At 42.8% G+C, this 20006-nt stretch overlaps 2 protein-coding genes across 6 annotated transcripts in view; one reads left to right on the top strand and one right to left on the bottom strand.

Annotated features, from left to right (window-relative positions):
- Nucleotides 1-5151: 5151 nt before the first annotated feature.
- Nucleotides 5152-13650, top strand: TPRG1L (tumor protein p63 regulated 1 like). 2 transcript variants are annotated; one of them, XM_084821706.1, is made up of 6 exons: nt 5152-5405; nt 8829-8920; nt 9779-9955; nt 10349-10502; nt 11761-11971; nt 12510-13302. In XM_084821706.1, the coding sequence occupies exons 1-5, from the start codon at nt 5184-5186 to the stop codon at nt 11953-11955; spliced, it is 840 nt and encodes a 279-aa protein (XP_084677832.1). In that variant the 5' UTR covers nt 5152-5183; the 3' UTR covers nt 11956-11971; nt 12510-13302. The 2 variants fall into 2 exon arrangements, with proteins under 2 accessions (XP_084677832.1, XP_084677831.1); XM_084821705.1 differs by having other exon boundaries at nt 11761-13650.
- The window catches only part of WRAP73 (WD repeat containing, antisense to TP73), a 37895-nt gene continuing 30179 nt past the window's right edge, over nt 12291-20006 (bottom strand). For all 4 annotated transcript variants that reach the window (XM_084821703.1, XM_084821700.1, XM_084821702.1 and 1 more), the window contains one exon: nt 12291-19286. In XM_084821703.1, the coding sequence (XP_084677829.1) occupies nt 19171-19286 (116 nt within the window). In that variant the 3' untranslated portion in view covers nt 12291-19170. The remainder of the gene's footprint in view (nt 19287-20006) is intronic.

The raw sequence follows: 20006 nt of genomic DNA on the forward strand, positions 1-20006 counted from the left end.
CGGTGCATCAATATTGTAAATAAATAAGTAATAAAATAAAACTTGGAGACATTAAAACTACTGGAAGAAATTAAAAAGGCCAGAATGAAAATACGTCTCTCAGCCCCTTTTCAAAAAAGCAGAATGTGGAGGCCAAATGTAACTCCGAAGGGGGAGAATTCCACAGTTGGGGAAGGGTACAGGAGAAATCCCATCCATATGTGCCTGATGAATGCAATCAGAATGCAAAACCTTTGCAAGTGATGGTGTCCTCAAAAGGGCATCCCTTGCGTATTTTTTGTAATTGGAAAGTTTCATCGTGAAACAGGCAGTCTTTCGATAGCTAAGCCGTAAGCCATTTAGGGTTATAAAGTCTGAAAACAACTCCTTGAATTGAGCCTGGAGAACTAGTAACCAGTGCAGATGTTTCAATTATGTTCTCGATACTGTGCACTGCATGCTCTTTAAGGGTAGCCCTATGTAGAGCACACTGCAGTAGTGTAGACGTGATGTGACCAAGGGCATCTCTACACCAGCCTAAAATCCTGCATTTAAAATGGGGCTTTCTGCTTCTGTTTTAAATGCAGGATCATGACGACTCCCTTTTTCACGTGCTTCCTCTTTCCCCTCCCCTTTCCCCCTCCTTCTCCCCATCTCTGAGTCTTCCGTTATCTTTCACTGATCTCACTCCTCTTCTTGCCGCTTTTGCTCTTTTCACGGAGGAAACTGAAGCGGAACACAACGGGGTGATTTGATAGCTCATGATCTGCGATCTATTTAAAATGGAACAACGGGCATTTAGTGCAGGAGACGCCTTGGAGGATCACGGCATCATGTAAAGAGCCCGTAAATGTCCGTGAAGGAGCCATCCCAATCGCAGGAGAAAAGCTCAGTGTGGAGGAGCCCTATGTGGAGGAGCATTCGATCGTGCACATCTCTACACCTACAGCCAGAAGTGGTACAGCCCAAACACAAGTTTATCACCTTGGTGAGGACCAAACAACATGAGATGCGAGACTCAGTCCCCCAAGGGATCGCACCAATGACAGATGAGAACAGCAACATTCAGTAAATGAATATAAATATTATGAATATTCATCAAGTATTTATGAATATAAAGTATTCATTCTCTATAAATATATCTTTATAAATAAATAAATCTTTATAAATATATCTTCATAAATAAATAAGTAAATAAACCTTTATGAATAAACCGTTGTAAATAAATAAATCTTTATGAAGACACCTGTATAAATAAATAAATGAATAAATCTTTATGAAGACACCTTTATAAATAAATAAATCTTTATAGATATATCTTTATAAATAAACAAACCATTATGAAGACACCTTTATACATAAATAAATAAATCTTTATAGATATATCTTTATAAATAAATAAACCTTTATGAAGACACCTTTATAAATAAATACATCTTTATAGATATATCTTTATAAATAAACAAACCATTATGAAGAAACCTTTGTAAATAAATAAGTATATCTTTATAGATATATCTAAATAAATACATACATACATTTATGGATATAGCTAAATAAATAAATAAATAAATCTATCTATCTTTATGACTAAACCCTTATAAGTAAATAAATAAATCTTCATGAAGAAACCTGTATAAATAAATAAATATATCTTTATAGATATATAAAGATCTTTATTATTATTATTTATCTTTATAAATAAATAAACCTTTATGAAGAAACCTTTGTAAATAAATAAATGTTTATAGATTTATCTTTATAAATAAATAAACCATTGTGAAGAAACCTTTATAAATAAATAAATAAATAAATCTTTATGGCTATATCTTGATAAATAAATAAATATTTATGGATTGTTGTTGTTGTTGTTGTTCAGTCGTTCACTCGTGTCCGACTCTTCGTGACCCCATGGACCATAGCACGCCAGGCCTTCCTGTCCTCCGCTCTCTCCCGGAGCGTGCTCAAGTTCATATTCATTGCATCGGTGATGCTATCTAGCCATCTCATCCTCTGCCCTCCCCTTCTCCTTTCGCCTTCAATCTTTCCCAGCATCAGGGTCTTTTCCAGGGAGTTTTCTCTTCGCATTAGGTGGCCAAAATATTTGAGCTTCAGTATCTGTCCTTCCAATGAGCAGTCAGGGTTGATTTCCTTTAGGATGGACTGATTTGACCTCCTTGCAGTCCAGGGGACTCGTAAGAGTCTTCTCCAGCACCACAGTTCGAAAGCATCCATTCTTCGGCGCTCAGCCTTCCTTATCGCCCAGCTCTCACAGCCACACATTGCTACTGGAAATACTTATGGATATAGCTTTATAAATAAACAAACAAACAAACAAATCTTTATAGATATATCTTTATAAATAAATAAATAAATATTTATGGATATAGCTTTATAAATAAATAAGTAAATAAATCTAATCTTTATGACTAAACCCTTGTAAGTGAATGAATAAATCTTTATGAAGAAACCTGTATAAATAAATAAATGAATAAATCTTTACAGCTGTATCTTTATAAACAAACAAACAAACCTTTATGAAGACACCTGTGTAAATAAATAAATGAATAAATCTTTATGGATGTGTCTTGATAAATAAATAAATAGTCATCAATAAACCTTTACGAAGAAACCTTTGTAAATGAATAAGTATATCTTTATTAGATATATCTTTATAAATGAATAAATACATTCATGGATATAGCTTTATAAATAAATAAGTAAATAAATCTAATCTTTATGACTAAACCCTTGTAAGTGAATGAATAAATCTTTATGAAGAAACCTGTATAAATAAATGAATGAATAAATCTTATCTTTATGACTCAACCCTTATGAGTAAATGAATAAACCTTTATGAAGACACCTTTGTAAACGAATAAATCTTTATAGATATATCTTTATAAACAAACAAACCTTTATGAAGACACCTGTGTAAATAAATGAATGAATGAATCTTTACGGATGCGTCTTGATAGATAAATAAATAAACAGTCATCAATAAACCTTTACGAAGAAACCTTTGTAAATGAATAAGTATATCTTTATTAGATATATCTTTATAAATGAATAAATACATTTATGGATATAGCTTCATAAATAAATAAATAAATAAATAAATCTTATCTTTATGGCTAAACCCTTACGAGTAAATGAATAAACCTTTATGAAGAAACCTGTGTAAATAAATGAATGAATGAATCTTTACGGATGTGTCTTGATAGATAAATAAATAAATGAATAAATAAATAAATAAATGAATAAACCTTTATGAAGAAACCTGTGTAAATAAATGAATGAATGAATCTTTACGGATGTGTCTTGATAGATAAATAAATAAATGAATAAATAAATAAATAAATAAATAAACCTTTATGAAGAAACCTGTGTAAATAAATGAATGAATGAATCTTTACGGATGTGTCTTGATAGATAAATAAATAAATAAATGAATGAAGAAACCTTTATGAAGAAACCTGTGTAAATAAATGAATGAATGAATCTTTACGGATGTGTCTTGATAGATAAATAAATAAATGAATAAATGAATGAAGAAACCTTTATGAAGAAACCTGTGTAAATAAATGAATGAATGAATCTTTACGGATGTGTCTTGATAGATAAATAAATAAATGAATAAATAAATAAATGAATGAATGAATAAACCTTTATGAAGAAACCTGTGTAAATAAATGAATGAATGAATCTTTACGGATGTGTCTTGGTAGATAAATAAATAAATGAATAAATAAATGAATGAATGAATGAATAAACCTTTATGAAGAAACCTGTGTAAATAAATGAATGAATGAATCTTTACGGATGTGTCTTGGTAGATAAATAAATAAATGAATAAATAAATGAATGAATGAATGAATAAACCTTTATGAAGAAACCTGTGTAAATAAATGAATGAATGAATCTTTACGGATGTGTCTTGGTAGATAAATAAATAAATGAATAAATAAATGAATGAATGAATGAAGAAACCTTTATGAAGAAACCTGTGTAAATAAATGAATGAATGAATCTTTACGGATGTGTCTTGGTAGATAAATAAATAAATGAATAAATGAATGAAGAAACCTTTATGAAGAAACCTGTGTAAATAAATGAATGAATGAATCTTTACGGATGTGTCTTGGTAGATAAATAAATAAATGAATGAATGAATGAAGAAACCTTTATGAAGAAACCTGTGTAAATAAATGAATGAATGAATCTTTACGGATGTGTCTTGATAGATAAATAAATAAATGAATAAATAAATAAATGAATGAATGAAGAAACCTTTATGAAGAAACCTGTGTAAATAAATGAATGAATGAATCTTTACGGATGTGTCTTGGTAGATAAATAAATAAATGAATAAATAAATGAATGAATGAATGAAGAAACCTTTATGAAGAAACCTGTGTAAATAAATGAATGAATGAATCTTTACGGATGTGTCTTGGTAGATAAATAAATAAATGAATAAATGAATGAAGAAACCTTTATGAAGAAACCTGTGTAAATAAATGAATGAATGAATCTTTACGGATGTGTCTTGGTAGATAAATAAATAAATGAATGAATGAATGAAGAAACCTTTATGAAGAAACCTGTGTAAATAAATGAATGAATGAATCTTTACGGATGTGTCTTGATAGATAAATAAATAAATGAATAAATAAATAAATGAATGAATGAAGAAACCTTTATGAAGAAACCTGTGTAAATAAATGAATGAATGAATCTTTACGGATGTGTCTTGGTAGATAAATAAATAAATGAATAAATAAATGAATGAATGAATGAAGAAACCTTTATGAAGAAACCTGTGTAAATAAATGAATGAATGAATCTTTACGGATGTGTCTTGGTAGATAAATAAACAGCCATCAATAAACCTTTACGAAGAAACCTGTATAAACGGACAAGCGCATCTTTACAAGCGCGCCCCTCCCCCTCCCCCACCCCCCGCTTCGCGGATCCATCCGTAAGAACGAAGCGCGCCCCGCCCCCTCGCTGCGGGACGAACGCCGGCGCGAGCGGACGCCTCTGCGCAGGCGCGCCCGCCGCCGACGCGCCCCGCCCCGCCCCGCCCCGCCGGGAGCGGGGCGCCTCGGCGCGGCGCCCGCCGGCCCCGCCCCCGGCCCGCCGCGGCGCCGCCCTCGCGGGGGCGGCGCCAGGCCTGAGGCGGCGGCGGCGGCGGCGGCGCGATGCTGCGGCTGCGGGACCCGGCCGAGGGCGGCGGCGGCGGCTGCTGCGCGGGCGACGCGGCGCTGCTGGTGCCGGCGGACGAGGCCGACGTGCCCTTCACGCCGCCGGGCGCGCGCTCCCCGGCGCCCCCCGCGCTGCTGGCGCCGCGGCAGACGCTGCGGCCGCTCCCCGTGCGCCACGCCACCCGCGGCGGCCGCCTCAAGGAGTACTTCGTCTTCCGGGTGGGCCGCGCCGCAGGGCGGGAGAGGCGGAGGCGTGCGGAGTCAGGCTGGCGGGGGGGGGGTCCTTTCTCCCCTCCCATGAAGCGGGCGGGCCCTTGCGGGGCGCAGTTGAGCTGCGGAACGCGCTGCCGCAGGACGGGGCGAGGGCCGCCCGTTGGGGAGGCTTTGGAAGCGGGGTGGACGAGTCCCTGGGGGAGGAGGCTGCCCGCGGCTGCTAGCCCCGGTGGCTCTGTGGGAAGGGAGCGTGCCCGCCTGCGCCGGTCGCTGGGGAACATGGGTGGGAGGGCGCCCTTGCCGCCGTGCCCTGCTTGCGGGCTCCCCGTGGGCGGCCTGCTGGCCGCTGTGTGAGCAGGGGGCCCTTGGCCTGATCCAGCAGGGCTCCTCTCGCGTTCTTAAACCGCCATTGCTTTCAGTGGGTCCGGCTCAGCTTGGGTGGCTATATTATATGTATGCCCTTACTTTCCTCCCCTGAGCTCAAGGCAGTGTACCTGGCCCTCTCCCTTCCCCCTCCACTGTTCCCTTGCAGCAACCCCTGCCAGGGGAGGTCCAGCTAGGAGAGCGTAACTAGACCGAAATTGCCCAGTGAGCTGCATGGCCGGTTCCGCCAACCCTAAACCAGTGCTCCGGTACAACCCTGCGAGGTAGATTAGGGTAAGAGGTGGTGACTGGCCCATCATCGCCCAGTAAGCAGCGGTAGGGGCTTCTCAGTGGTGGCCCCAAACTGGACTGAAACTCCCTTTTAATGTGCGCCTTGCCCCCTCTGTTCAAGCAAGGCCTCAAGAACTCCCTCTTCAATGATGCCTTTAGCTGAGATAATGATCACCTGACATGTTTTTAGAGCAGCATCTCAGTGGATTCTGCAGGCATGTTGTGGCGAGTACATCTTTTGTTTCTTGCCTTTGCTCGTATTTATGTTGCGTTTATGAGGGTGTAGCCCTAAAAACAACAACTAAAACTACTTGGATAATAAATATGCATGGAGGCTTTTTATCAGGAGGAAGGAAACCCTGGTATCCCTCCCCTTAATATGTAGACCAGTACGGTACTCTAAGGCAGACTGGATCTATGTATGGAGGTTCTTTCTGGGGAGAGGAGCACATCTTCCTATGTAAAGTAATATGTCATTCTGCGGTAGTTCAAAGCATCTAGGAGGCACCAGATTGAGGAAAGCTGACAAAGGGTTTCTTGGGCAGTCAGGCTTACTGCCTCTAGGAAGCATACCAGGGCATGGGTTGGGACCTCATCCTATTATGAGGAAAGGTGGTGAACAAGTACCCCAGATGTTCATTTTAGGATCTTTAGTGTCAGCATATATCACCAGGTATGAAGGGTCCCTCAAGGAGTATGTTTTCCAGGGACAGGACACACCAGGTGGTAGGGGAAAGGGAAAATGCTTCTGGGCACCTCCCTATCATATATAAAGACCTTGTATTGATTTTAAGGCGATCCTTGAACTCCCGCCACCATCACGCATGCACGCAGCCCGGCAAAAGAACATTTTTTGGCCACCCAGGACATCAGGGTGGTATACGTGGATCTTTCCCCCACCCTGCAATATTGTCCTCACAACAGTTCTGACTACCCCACCAGACTGGATCTTTGGGTTTAAAGCACCATAGCCATGGTAGTTAGATGTATACCTCTGAATGTGAGATGCTGACGGAAAAGGTGTCCCCTTCCATACTTTGCTTATGGGCTTTCCAAGAGGCTGCTTAAGAATTTTTGCCCTCATTTAAAAGAAAGAAGAAAAAAAGCTTGGTGTGGGGGCGCTCTTGGAGCTGTGGAAATATACCTGAAACGTGTGGGCAGTCTCAGCGGGAACCTTAGAGGTTAAGGAAGACCAAATGCCGGGTGCTGGGGACATGCGCTAAGGGAAAGCTCTCGCTTTCATTAGCCTTCAATAGCTCACTGAACCTTCCTGAGGTCCATCCATTAAAGCATCCCGGCTCCAACCATGGCCAGCCAGCTGCTTCGAAGGAAGCCCAGCAACAAGGCACAAAGGCAAGAGCTCTGCCCAGTGTCCTGTAGCACCTGGTATGCGTCATCTAAATGTGGAGGTTCCTTTTAGCTATCAGGGCTAATAGCTGGTGCAGTATGTAGCAACCAGAGTAGTTTCTGAGCCTCACTATTTAGACTGTGTCACGCTGGTCACCAATACATCCCCAGGCCTAATTCATGGTGCTGGTTATTACCTGTAAAGCTTGGAACTGGGACGTTTGAAGAACTGCCTCTTCCTGCGTGACTGGACTAGTCACTCCTGGTAACCTTTGAAGGCCCTGCTGTGTTCCTTCACCAAGGGAGGCGCGTTTGGCAGGGATGTGGGACAGGGCTTTCATGCTATTGCACCCTGCTTGTGCAACTCCTTCCCAAGGGCCCCTTTTTTTTGCTATCAGTTAAGCCGGCGGTAAAAACGCTGTCATTCTATCAGGCTTTTAACACCTTGTAGTGGTAATTCTTGGGGAATGCTCTCTTTAAAATAGGTTTTAAATTACTGTTTTTACTTAAAATGTTTTACTCGTTGTAAGCCACCTGGGCTTTTTTGGAGGTGAACGGTGGGATAGAATTGGTTTTATAAATAAAACTGCCCTGCTGGATCAGACCCAAGGCTCCCTCCAGTCCAGCATCTTGTTTCCAATGGTGGCCCGACAGATGCCTCTGGCAATTCCACAAGCAGGGCATGAAAGTGGGGAAGTCTTCCTTAATGTTTGACCTGAGCATCTGGTATTTGGCCCTTACTTCCCTCTGTCTTCCAAGATTTCATCAGAAATCTCTGAAGCATTGTCCAGGTATATCGGGGTGGGCAACCCTTTGTCTGTTAGGGGCTGCATTCCCTTGTAGGTAGTTTGTTGGCGGCTGCATGGCAGCAGTGAGTGAGACTGACCCCAGCAGTAGGCAGAGCCAGAGTCAAACCTGAGCAGATCATCCCTTTTCTCTTTCTGCCACACTTTTATCTCTTTCTCCCTGCCCCTCTCTTCCTTCCCATGCAGCAAGCAGCCAAGGAAGGGACAGATCACTCTTGCCAGAGGTCTGAACTGTGAAGGGCTTTTGAAAATAGACCAAGGGATACATAAAATTGGGCACAGGTTGCCCACCCAAGATACACCGTCACAGCTGGAAGAACAAAAAAAAAAAGATGTTTTTTAAAACAAGGCCAAAATTATTAGGAAGCTTAATTGCACAAGCTCATACTAGATCAGAGAATCCTAAACTTCTCAATTTAAGTTGCTTGGGAACCTGATTTATACCTCTTAAGAGTTGCTGTAGGCTTTACTGAAATTCATGCTTTTAAGCAACCTGTACATTTGTCTTTATACTTAAGGTTCTGAAGTGAAAATGATGTAGTCTGTTTCCTCACCTATAGAATGATAGAAAACTGTGTGAATGGGAAGGGGAAAAATAAGGTTTGTTTTTATTTTAATGTAGCCAGGAACAATAGAACAGGCTGTAAATGAGATACGTGTGGTTGTGATGCCCACTGAAGATGGAGAAGTGCAAAGCGTGTGGCTGCTGACTGAGTAAGTAACAGATCTGATGGGAAGATTGTACATGGTTTTATTTCCCTCTCATCCTTTCAACAAAATAGGGGCTCCAATGCATTAGAACTGTTCCTTTAACCTCAGAAGTTAGGAGCAAAGAGGCACACTGCATACAGAGACACTGAGATTCAGCTGTTCATAGTTCCTGACCAAATTCTTTGCTGCAGCCTCTTTAAAAAGAGGAAGCTGACCATGCGAACACTGGGTTGTGAAAAGCAGCCCGAGAGATGTAAACAGTTGCTACTTAAGTATCATGCTTTGGTTGAATGCCTGGACTAGGAACCAGACTGACTTGTTTTGAGTGAGGCAGTAGGGCTTTAAAGAAGATCACGGCTGTCTTCTGAAACTTCCTACAAAATAATCCCTGGCTTCTGCAAGAACTAAGGTCAGTTCTCACTTTCTAGCCTTGCTTTTTGCTCCGTGTTCATTGTTGCCTGTGATCACACCAATGCCCAGAAGACATTTCAAGTGGTCTTGAGGCGGCTGTCTCCCTTTGCAAGGGTGATGGTCTACAAGCACTGATTTAGAGGGAAAGAAAAGAGAAACTAACAGGGTTTTTTTATCCTTCATTGGACACTATTCTGCAACTCTTGATTTGTGAGCATTAACTGACCATCCCACAAACCACATAATACATATATAACTGCTTACACATTGCAATAAAAATGGCATTTCCAACTAAAACTGGGATGGGCACGCACATGATTCTCAGTACTATTTTTTTAAAACGTAGCTTTAGAGAACGCTGTTCTGATCTTACTCAGTTTCCCTGCTATGTCCAGTTTGAGGGATCGAAGGAAAAAAATTGCCTGACATCTTTTTTTTCCCCCTCTCCAGAATTGACCATTGGAACAATGAGAAGGAGCGCTTGGTTCTTATTACTGATTGGTCCCTGTTGATCTGTAAATACGACTTTATCAGCCTGCAGTGCCAGCAAGTGACCAGAATATCCCTTAATGCTGTTGACACAATTTCAGTTGGAGAATTTGAGTTTCCTCCTAAATCACTGAACAAGTGAGTTCTGTGGTTGCTTTTTTGCTCTCTTTTGCCAGTACTATACTAAAGAATAAGACTTGTAATCATTAATAGTGAGCTACAACAGCTCCTAGTGGATACTCAATAAGAAGCTATTTGCTTTCCACATAGTTCTGATTTATGTCGATTTCAGCTCTCTGTCTCCCCTTTATTTTGTAGCCACCACCTTCCCGTTTCAGTCCTTCACCAACATTTAATTATTACAAATTGTTGGAGGTTCCATAGGATATGTTTTTGTAGATATGTCTGTCATTTTCTGTCTTGGAGGAAAAAAGAGTTGTGGTAATATTGCTTAAATAGTAGTGACATTTGTGGACATTTCAAAACTGAATTATGGAGCTTGAACCTGTATGCCATCTCTCCATTTTTCAGGCGTGAAGGCATTGGAATTAGAATTCAATGGGATAAACAAAGTCGGGCCTCCTTCATTAATAGATGGAACCCATGGTCAACAAATGTGCCATATGCCACCTTCACAGAACATCCGATGGCTGATGCTGATGAGAAAATTGCAACTCTTTGCCAAGTAAGCTGTTGTCATATAAGGATTCATTGGATGGCTCAAGATGAAATCAAGTTCTTTCTGCCTTTCCATAGGAAGAAAGTGTAGAACTGTAAACAGTTACTGCAGAATTTTGGTGTGCGTATACAGAGGGCAGACTGGCTATGAAGCTTCAGACTGGAGGAGCAAGGGATAGGACTTATTTTAATAACCCTAACATTTCCCCCCATGAATTGTGTTTTTTTCCCCACCTGCTTGGCTTTCCTTAGCACCAAATCCACACAGTCCTAAGCAAAGAACAATTGCTGTAGGCACTTCTAAGAAAGGTAGACCAGAGTTAGGGTGGTGTTGGCTGAAATCTCTTGAGCTCTTCACATAAATGACTTGTATCCAGAGAGCTATTGCAAATGTACCTAATGGTCTGGAAGCCCACCCAGTGGATTCACTGTCAACTTCTTTGGAGAGCTTCCTCTGTTACAAAACTAGTTTGCCATATGTGGCATGGAGGAATGCTCTTTGAGAAAGAGAAGCCCAATTCCAAAGCCCCCTTGGTCATACAGAACTAGGTGTGCAATTGTTTAAATCCCTACCGATGTCCTTCTGTTAAAGCAGGGGTGGCCTGCAAAAAAAAAAATAAAAATGGCAGTTTGCTGCTGAATTTCAGCAGCAAGATGCTACAGAAAACAAGCTAAATTTTCAGTTTTATGCCTCCATTTATTTATTTATTTATTTACAACATTTGTATACCACTCCACATCTAAAAAGATTCTGGAGCGGTGAACAAGAGATAGTGAACGAAGATAAGAAAAATGAAACATGGTATTAAAATTATTTAAAAAACAGAGTCTGTCAAACCAGGGCTGGTAAACCAAGGAAGGCTTTCTGGAAACGAGCCATTTTCAGGAGGCACTGAAAATAACCAGTGTTGGTGCCTGTCTGACCTCCAGAGGCAGGGAGTTCCATAGGGGTTTGCCACCAAAATTCAGTGGCAAACAGCCATGGTTTTTTTGGCCGCTGCTGAATTTCCACTGCATGGGGGCAGGAGTGTAGTCCCCAGGGCGGGGGTGGAAAGTGGCCATGGACCGCTGCGTTCAAGGATGGAACCAGAATTAAGCCCAGTCTTCTCATTTCAAGGGACACATACTGTCGATTTTACTTGTGCTGAACCAGACAGTTGCAGGTGGATTAAAAAAAAAAATCTGAATGATTCAGCAGCTCTGGAATGAAGATGTTGGTTTACTACTTGACCTCAATATTAACAGGCATGTGTTTGAATTTTAAGTTAGATAACTTCAAAACTCAACTGATCCAAGCAGTGAAGAAAGCCCATAAGGAGTGCCCTTTGCCTGGGAGGGCAAATGGAGTTCTACTTCTGGAGCGCCCTCTTCTCATTGAGACCTATGTGGGATTGATGTCTTTCATCAACAATGAGGCCAAGCTGGGCTATTCCATGACAAGAGGCAAAATTGGATTTTAAAGATTGCTGTCTCAAGGTAGCCTGCTTCCACAAATAAAAATGTAAAGGAGAACTTGGTGTCTAGCAAATCCCTGGATGAAGAAAGCAGGAAAGGGAAAAGGAGAGTTTTCACCTCATCTGATGGAAGTCTTGCTTATCATAAAATTCATTTTCTGGGTCAACACATGAGGTGGCCTTACAGTGACTGTAGTCCAGTTACTGTTCACCTGCTCTGTCATCAGCCCAGTGAGTAATATCACCATCCTGTCATATTCTAGCTAAAATTCTTTCCCTCCCTCAGTGTGTCTCAAGAAAGACACCAGAATGTTTCAGAGCATGTTCATGTTTTTCCCCCATGTCAACCATTTTGCTATTGCAAGCCTCATGTATACTTGAGGTTCTGTTATGTAGTGATAAATGCTTTAGCTCATGCGATTTAAGCCATAATCTGCCAGTTTGGGGGGTTGTGAGCTATTTAGCCAATGTGACTATCTTCATTGGAGTTACTTTCTGCTCATCTTTGGAGACTACGTTTGAGTTTAAATGAGGTTGAGTGATTGTATTTGTCTTTTAAGGACCTTACAGAGTTCAGGTGGAGACGCACCTAATTATGGCTTCGTGTTGCAGTACAACATCCAAAAATGCCTCACTGTGAACATACATGCAACAGTGTCTGCTTTTCATATGACTTTTGCCACATGGGATCAAGTTTTTGTATGTATAAAAAAGGGAAAATTTTGATTAGCTTTATACTTTTTTTTTAATTTAAACCAGATTAATAGCACCAAAACATCTGTATAAATAAATGGCCAGGAGAGAGACTACAGATAGTTATCCCTTAATTGAAATTGTACAGGCCTCTCTCTATTAAAGTGAAGTGTATGAAAAAGTGACGTTGTGCTCTATTGCATGGATGCTCTGTGGCTGGGATCCAAAGGGCCATGGTGTGCTATTTCAGCAGTTCCTTGTAACCATCCTCCAAAAAGGTACCCCTAAAAGTCAGGGGGTCCTTTCAGGTGGCATTCCATTAGCAGAGAGGGGCTCCTGCCAGAAGGAGGAAATAGAACAGCTGACTCGTTCTAGCATAGGTGCATGAGCTGCTTTGGATCCTGGTGACTGCCTCATCTTTACTTGTTCCCCTTTCTACTAACTCCTACCAAGCTGTCACTTCCTGAAGTTCTGTCTCTATACTCAAGAAATACTGGTAATCAAATATTTTATAGTGTTTGTTTGCTGAACAGTGTGTGTTCACTTTCTGAAATTTTGTGTCGAAATGATATGGTGCTAGAATGCAGTTGAGTGCATGTCCTTTTTTTGTTTTAAGGTATGTATATTTAAGCTTAATAAACTTGAAGTAAATGTGAACCTTAAACTGTATTCCTTTTGGCAAATAGAACTCTACTGGTTTAAATGGTATGCGTGTGTCAGAAGTCAAAGGGCATGTTGCTTTGCTAAGCAAGGAGAAGCATTTTTAATCTGCCAAACTTTTCTTTCTTTGCATCCCTCCTTTTTGTTTTCTCATCCCTCTTTAGTGTGCTGCGTTTCCCAACATTGCTGTGCTACCATTATGCTTCCTCTTCCCCCGGTACCATTGCTGCACTCCCATCTGTCACTCTTCCCTCACCCCCCTTTCTTCCTTCGGTCTTTATATTTGAGTTGCCTCTGTCCCCAGGTTCTTGAGGCAAATGCTACATTAATAAAACCATTGGGGCGCTGAAAAATTCTTCCACATTTTTTTTTACCATTCTTACTCAGTTTGATAGAAAATAAATTTCTTTTGCAAAGAAAATTCAAAGGAGAAGAAAATTTCAGAGAAATTCTCATGGGTTGGGATCAGCTTGTGATTAACTTACTTACGAAGTGGCCAAGGAGGGTGTAAGAGTGCCCTGTCTTTCACTGTACAATTATCTCTCTGGCAGCCTGTAGTCTCCTCAGCTTCCCACGCTTCAGTTAAAGCCCAGAAAAAGAAATCCTGAGATAATTCCTCCCATAGGGCTGTTTCAGATCAGGAAGCGCAGGCAGCCTGGGAGGCTGCAAAATAGTGGAGGGATCAGTAATAGAAAATGTACACACACAGGACCCTCAGCCACACACAAAGCACCCTTGGCACCCTAATCACAGTGATTAGGTACACTGAAAAACACCACCAAAATAAACTTTAAAACACCCTGAGAATGAGGCAGAAAAATGGAAGCCTCTTTCATAGGGGGAAGAAAACTTTCAGGACCTTGGAAGACAGATTTTAGCACAGAATTCGCTTCACCTCTTCTTTGGAGCTGGAGACAACACTGTCCCCATCCCACCTGCTAAAGGGCTTTCATGAAAGGAGCAGTATTATAAGCATCTGCATTAGAGACAAAATTTACCCATAATCACCTCTCAAGGAATTTGTTTGGAAGACCACAGGGAAGGTGCTGAACCCTGAAGAAAGACAACTAGACTTGAGCCAAAATTTCTCAGATTATTTTTTCTCAGTCAAGTTCTGAGAATTTTTTTCTTACCCCCTTAGAAATGAAAAAAATTCTGCAGAATTTTCTCCTTTCTTGTGGTTGCCTTCCACCTTCTCTGCTACACCCCACCCCCTGGATCGTGGTAGATGCAAAACGGATCAGGCTGTCAACATGCACTTCTTCAAACCCTGCCAATGCTGAGCCACACCTGTGAGACACTGTTGGGGAATTTCTTCTCCCCACTGCTCAGAGTGGAGAATTTTGAGAGGCCATTTATGCCCAGTTCTAACAAAAACAATCCACACAATCTCTCAGTATACTCGGCTACAAATGCCTTCGTCCCAGGTCTCTTAAGTGGGACAGGCGTGTCTCTCTCCTTAGGGGCCACTGCAGCAGAAAGCATTACTGGCATCTACCAGGGACACTTGCAAAGATCCCATAAATTGCTGTGATAAAGTATAATTTTTTGTGCCACATCAGTGGACTTCTTACCTTGCAGAGGAACGCCCCCCCACTCATAATGTTTCAAAGTCTGTTTGGAACTGCGTCTCTAGCCATAGCCTTACATTCTCGGAAAAACACAGCTCCTCTCAGCACTGACTTGGCAGAAGCCTGTGGGGTGGGCTGCATACATGCAGAGTCGCTGGGTGACCAGCCAGATGGGCGATTAAGAAATTTAATAAATCAACTGAATAAATAAAAATAAAATGTCCAAGGCAGTAGCTTCCATCAATAAAGGATCAAAATTGTCAGAATCAAAGTTGTCAGAATCTTAGTGACTTCTATTGAGCCTGTATTTTGACTATTCTCCCTCTTCATCAGACTAGTGTGGCTAGCAGAGGACCTGGGAGAGGCAGAGTGAGGCATTTTGGACATCTTAGGATGCCTGTTCGATTTCCCTTTAGTAGTGGCCCTTGGGTCAGGAAATTCATCGCCCAATTCCCAAGAGTAGTGGGGAAGTGGCTGAGAGTATTTGGTAGACTTTGGCAACGTTTTTACTGCGCTTAGGGAGAGGAGTCTGATGAGGAGGTGGCCACCTGGATACAAGGGTGAGCGCAGTTATTTGAAGGTGCTGGGTGGGAAAAGAATGGCCAGAGAGTGCAGCTAGGACTGCCTGCTAGATCCTCTCTAAGGAGGACATCCAACTCTTTAGGAGGAGATGAAGCGGAGGGGCCAGAATCAAAACACATGGGCAAACAGCCAGATTATTAACGGGGGCAGAGGAGCCCTGGTGGCCCATGCAGGCACCCCAGCATTGGAGAGGAGCTATTGCAGGAAACCGTTTGGCCCTCAGCATCACTGTCCTTAGAACCCACTTCCCCTCCGTGCATCATTATTGGGTCCCCTTGCACCTTACGTGATCAAGCAGGCAGTATATTGTGCAGCCAGGTACTTGCCCTCCAGAGGCCCTGATCATTCTTTTCTCAAAAGGCACCACCAGACAATGGCCCAAATGGCAGATGCAGATAAATCGCTCTCCCTGGAGTTCCAGACATGGCCTTGTCTTTTCATCACAGCCGCAGCTGAGCAGATGTTGTCAACCTTGAGTATGTCGCTTTCGACCAGTCAGAGCGCGCCCCAGCTGTATCACTGGAAGTCTGGACCTGCTGCCCTTTGTTTTCTCTTTTCGTGGCTCTGATTTATTGTTACATTTATATCCTACCTTTTTTCCTTTTGCGCGGACCCAAGGTGGCTTACAAGGTTCTCCTCTCCGTTTTATCCCCACAACAACCCTGTAAGGTAGGTAAGGTCACAGGCCCAAAAGTCACCCAGTAAGCTTCATGGCCAAGTGGAGACTAGAACTTGGATCTCCCGAGTCCCCAGTTCAACCCTCTACACCACACTGCCTCTCCCGAGTATTTGTTTCGAATATATGTAACTTCCTTGTTGCCTTGCTTGTTAGGCCCCTGCGGTCACGTAGGCAGATGCCCAGGAGCAAAGGGAGAAAACTCCCAGAGAAATAACGTTTTTTAAAAAACCCTGTAAGAATGAGATTGAAGCATTGAGAATCAAGGCAAGGAACAGAGATTGAGAACTGAGGAAAGCTCTGTCCTGGGTGAAGGCAGGGAAAGGCTGGATGTGCCTGATCTTGTCAATTAAGTAGGGTCAACCCTGGTTAGTCCTTGGATGAGAGACCGCCTGGGAATCAGGCTTCCTGCATTAAGCAGGGGGTTGGACTTGATGGTCTTGTAGGCCCCTTCCCACCGTATGATTCTGAGTTATGAGAACTAACTGGGGAGAAGCCCGACAGAGGGACTTGATCCAAAGTTATCTGCCTTGCCCTTGGCGGTGGCAGGGCATAACTCATGACAGATGCCTCCTTGCTAGAACTGAGAAAGGGACTTCCCTATTTGGAGTCTTCGGCTGCAGAAAACAGGGCTGTTCTTCAGGCTGCTGCTTCAGTGCTTAGTGTGGAAAACTGCTCTGAGTTGGGCTGTGGATCCAATGGGCAGCCTACAGATGTAACTGCTTTATAAAGCAAGGGAAATTAAGTCTTCAAAATGAAAGTCTTACCGCTACTGGATTCTGCCAGTTGACTCCTTATCAGGCAAGCCTTGGATTTAATATCACTATCCCTCTGGGCTAAGAAGACCTGCTAGCAAAGTAGGACGCAGGAACTGGGTTAGGCATCACCGGATTCCGTGGTGGAACTGGGTCTTTGGTTTTAGGAGCCTGCTTCACCACTTTGCCTCCCCCCGCCCTTTTACTCCCTTGTGGGGGAGATATAGAAATATCACAGGAGTGAGCTAGTCTCTCTTGGGAGACGTCTTATGCTGAGACTGGCACTACCTGCACTGATCACTCCGATCTTTTTGTTGGAGCAACTCCCCAGTAACTTCTTCCACCTCCCATTTTATCTTTTGGATAAATTGGCCCTCATTAATCAAGGAGCAAGTAAAGAGGCACAGTGTAGGCCTGAGGAAGGCCCCTCTGGGAAGGTTGTAGGCCCACCCCCCAACCCCAGGAAGTGGGAAACATCCATAACAGAGGCAGGAAGGATGAAATGCCTGCAGGACCCTCTGGTGACCATCCTGCATGATGCACAGCTTGGGAAAATGCACACATTTTTGGCATGCGATTGGGGGATCTAGAAAAAAGGCACTGCTGTGGCTCCACCTGACACATTCTCCAAACCTTTCCCATGGTTGTCCAGCTGCCGGAGGCTGCAGCTTAGCTGTGCCTGGCAACCCATCCAGTCACCGCTGTCCTCTGTAGCAGAGTCCGAAGAGCTGGCCTGACGGGTCAAGCTCTGCGGCTGCCGTGATCGCACTGCCAATCATGGAGACCAACAGATGTTCGACGGTAGGTTGTTGTTCTCACAAGTGAGCTTTTCTGGAAGGCAGCTTGTGAAATGCAGGAATCTTTTACTACCCTGATCTTGGGTGTTTCCTAACAGAAGCCATGGGCATCAGAAAGAAACAAAGGGGAAGGTTAAAAACATTAGGATTAAAAGTGTGAGAGACAGAACCGAGTTGTATCCGAGACAGCTCAGAGAACAAAAGAAAGGTCTGTCCTGGGCAAAAGCCGGGAACGATGGAGTCAGAGAGCACTGAATATACTCGCTTCCTGGGCAGTAACCCATTCCTTTGGATGCCTCTGCCAGGGTTGGATCTGAGCCCATAGAGTCCCAAAGCAGCTCTGATTCTGAGGAGGAGATACATTCCATGGGAGAGGAACTCTCTCAGATTTCAGAGGCGCAGCTGGAGGGGGAGCCCCCCCCCCCCCCGCTCACATTCCTGGGAGCAACAGTGACCCTGGCATGGAAAGGGAGGGACAATTTGAGCTTTTAGACACGAGGCGCAAGCACAAGCGAGAGGTTGCAGGAGCCAAGCTTAGGTGCTCAGCCCGATTGGCTCAATGTCAACAGCTGCACCCCGAGGCCCCACGGGAGAAGGGGAGATCTTCCCCTCCCACTCAAGTTCAGAGAGTTGCCACACTTTTCCCCAAACGGAGACCAACTGACGTCCTAACTCTTAGATTCCCCTAGTTGGCTGTCCCTTTGTATTCCCCCTGAGTCTCAGGCAATTAGCATCTGTAAGCTTCATTAGGTTGAATGGAATTAAAGCCTTGGAAAGCAGCCCTTTTGTCCGAGTGTTGATTCTGGCTATTTGGAGGAATTAGTAGGCAACAGAGACACTCCTGACAGCCTCCTCACACCAAAGAAAAAAGGTTCCCTGCTGGAAGAGGACATGGGAATTTAAAGATTTATGAGGAGCATGAGTGTCGCATGTTCTTTTCCAAATATGATTCCCAACAGTTAACTATAGTTTAGACAAGACCAGTCCACAGCTACTTTAGTATAAGGGATGTGTGTCTAGCCTGCAAAGCAAAGCGATCCTACCCGCGTTCTCTTCGACTTGGTTTTCTTCACCCCTACTGCTCATGCTTGGAGAGCAAAAAAGGCAACTGCAGTTGGCACTTGGGCTAAAGAACTAAAGCAGTCGTGCTTTAACAAAGCTTTATATAACAAATATTTATTGAAATTTTAAAACAAACGCAGTTTGCACACTGTAAAATATACCTTCTCTCCAGAACAGACCTAAATGTTTAAAGTTCAAACACCCATTTCCCACTATTTAATGACTTCTTATACTGCCTGAGCACTTCATTTAAAGAACATCCACAGCAACTGACTAGTACCTCCACATCCATATACTGACTTAAATTACAAGCTTTCCCCACACTGAACAGGGTTTATTACCAAGCAGCTGGGGGGGTTCAAATGTTGGCGAACCAATACACAAAACCAGGCTTCCATTTTCACGTAGCTGGGCTTTTGGTGTAGCTATTCCACATCTTCCTCTTCTCTTTCTAAGTAACACATACAAAAATTGTCCTTACACAGCAGAGCCAGAGAATCTCCACTGGAGTGCCAGCACAGAGAAGTCACTTGCAAGTCACCTACACATAAAGATAAAACAGATGTTACTGAAAAATCATTTTCTCCCAAATCTTGGTGCCATTTAGACTTCATAAGTCTAAATAAAGATTCACACTCGCTCCTGAACTTCAGAAATAAAGAGAATGATTAAGATAATGTAGTATTGTCTTTCAGAATAGATGGAGTTAATATTTTCTTAAACAACTAAAGTACGGATGGAGAGCACTTTATAACACATACTACAGAATCTGGAATGCAAGTTAGGCAAAGCACCTGAAGATGCTCTTTGATAACAGACAAAGGCAGCTGTCTCAGACATTTTGTTCATCTAGCCAAGTATTGTTTTACTCTGAATACAGGGGCTCTCCGGGTTCTCTGGCAGAGAGAATTTTTCCCGCCACATCCCACCTAATCCTTTTAACTGGAGATGCAAGAACTTAACTTGAGACGTTATGCATGCCAAGCATGTACCCCTACCAACTTGAGCTATGGCAATGTAACTATGATATGTACTATGATATTGACATCAGCCTTATCCAGGCCTTTGCCTGAACACATGCACACTTAATTCAAATGGGAATGGGTGCAGGCATGCAAATCCTGCCCCCCAACATTCTCACACACATTCTTCAGACCTTTGTGTGCTCGGCGTGTGTGTTCAGCTGAACACTCTTAGAAGCCTCTGTGCAATCTGGAACCCTGATATACATCTAGAGAGTGTGACATAATGAGTTGTCTTC

The sequence above is a fragment of the Heloderma suspectum genome, chromosome 15, assembly GCF_057233095.1.
Source record: "Heloderma suspectum isolate Gila_16-S chromosome 15, 16-S_ref, whole genome shotgun sequence".
Classification (NCBI taxonomy): domain Eukaryota; kingdom Metazoa; phylum Chordata; class Lepidosauria; order Squamata; family Helodermatidae; genus Heloderma; species Heloderma suspectum.

Coding starts and splice junctions, on each gene's coding strand:
- TPRG1L (XM_084821705.1), top strand. CDS start 5,184: ATGCTGCGGCTGCGGGACCCGGCCGAGGGCGGCGGCGGCGGCTGCTGC. Junction 5,406..8,828: donor AGGAGTACTTCGTCTTCCGG/GTGGGCCGCGCC, acceptor ATTTTAATGTAG/CCAGGAACAATAGAACAGGC. Junction 8,921..9,778: donor AGCGTGTGGCTGCTGACTGA/GTAAGTAACAGA, acceptor CCCCCTCTCCAG/AATTGACCATTGGAACAATG.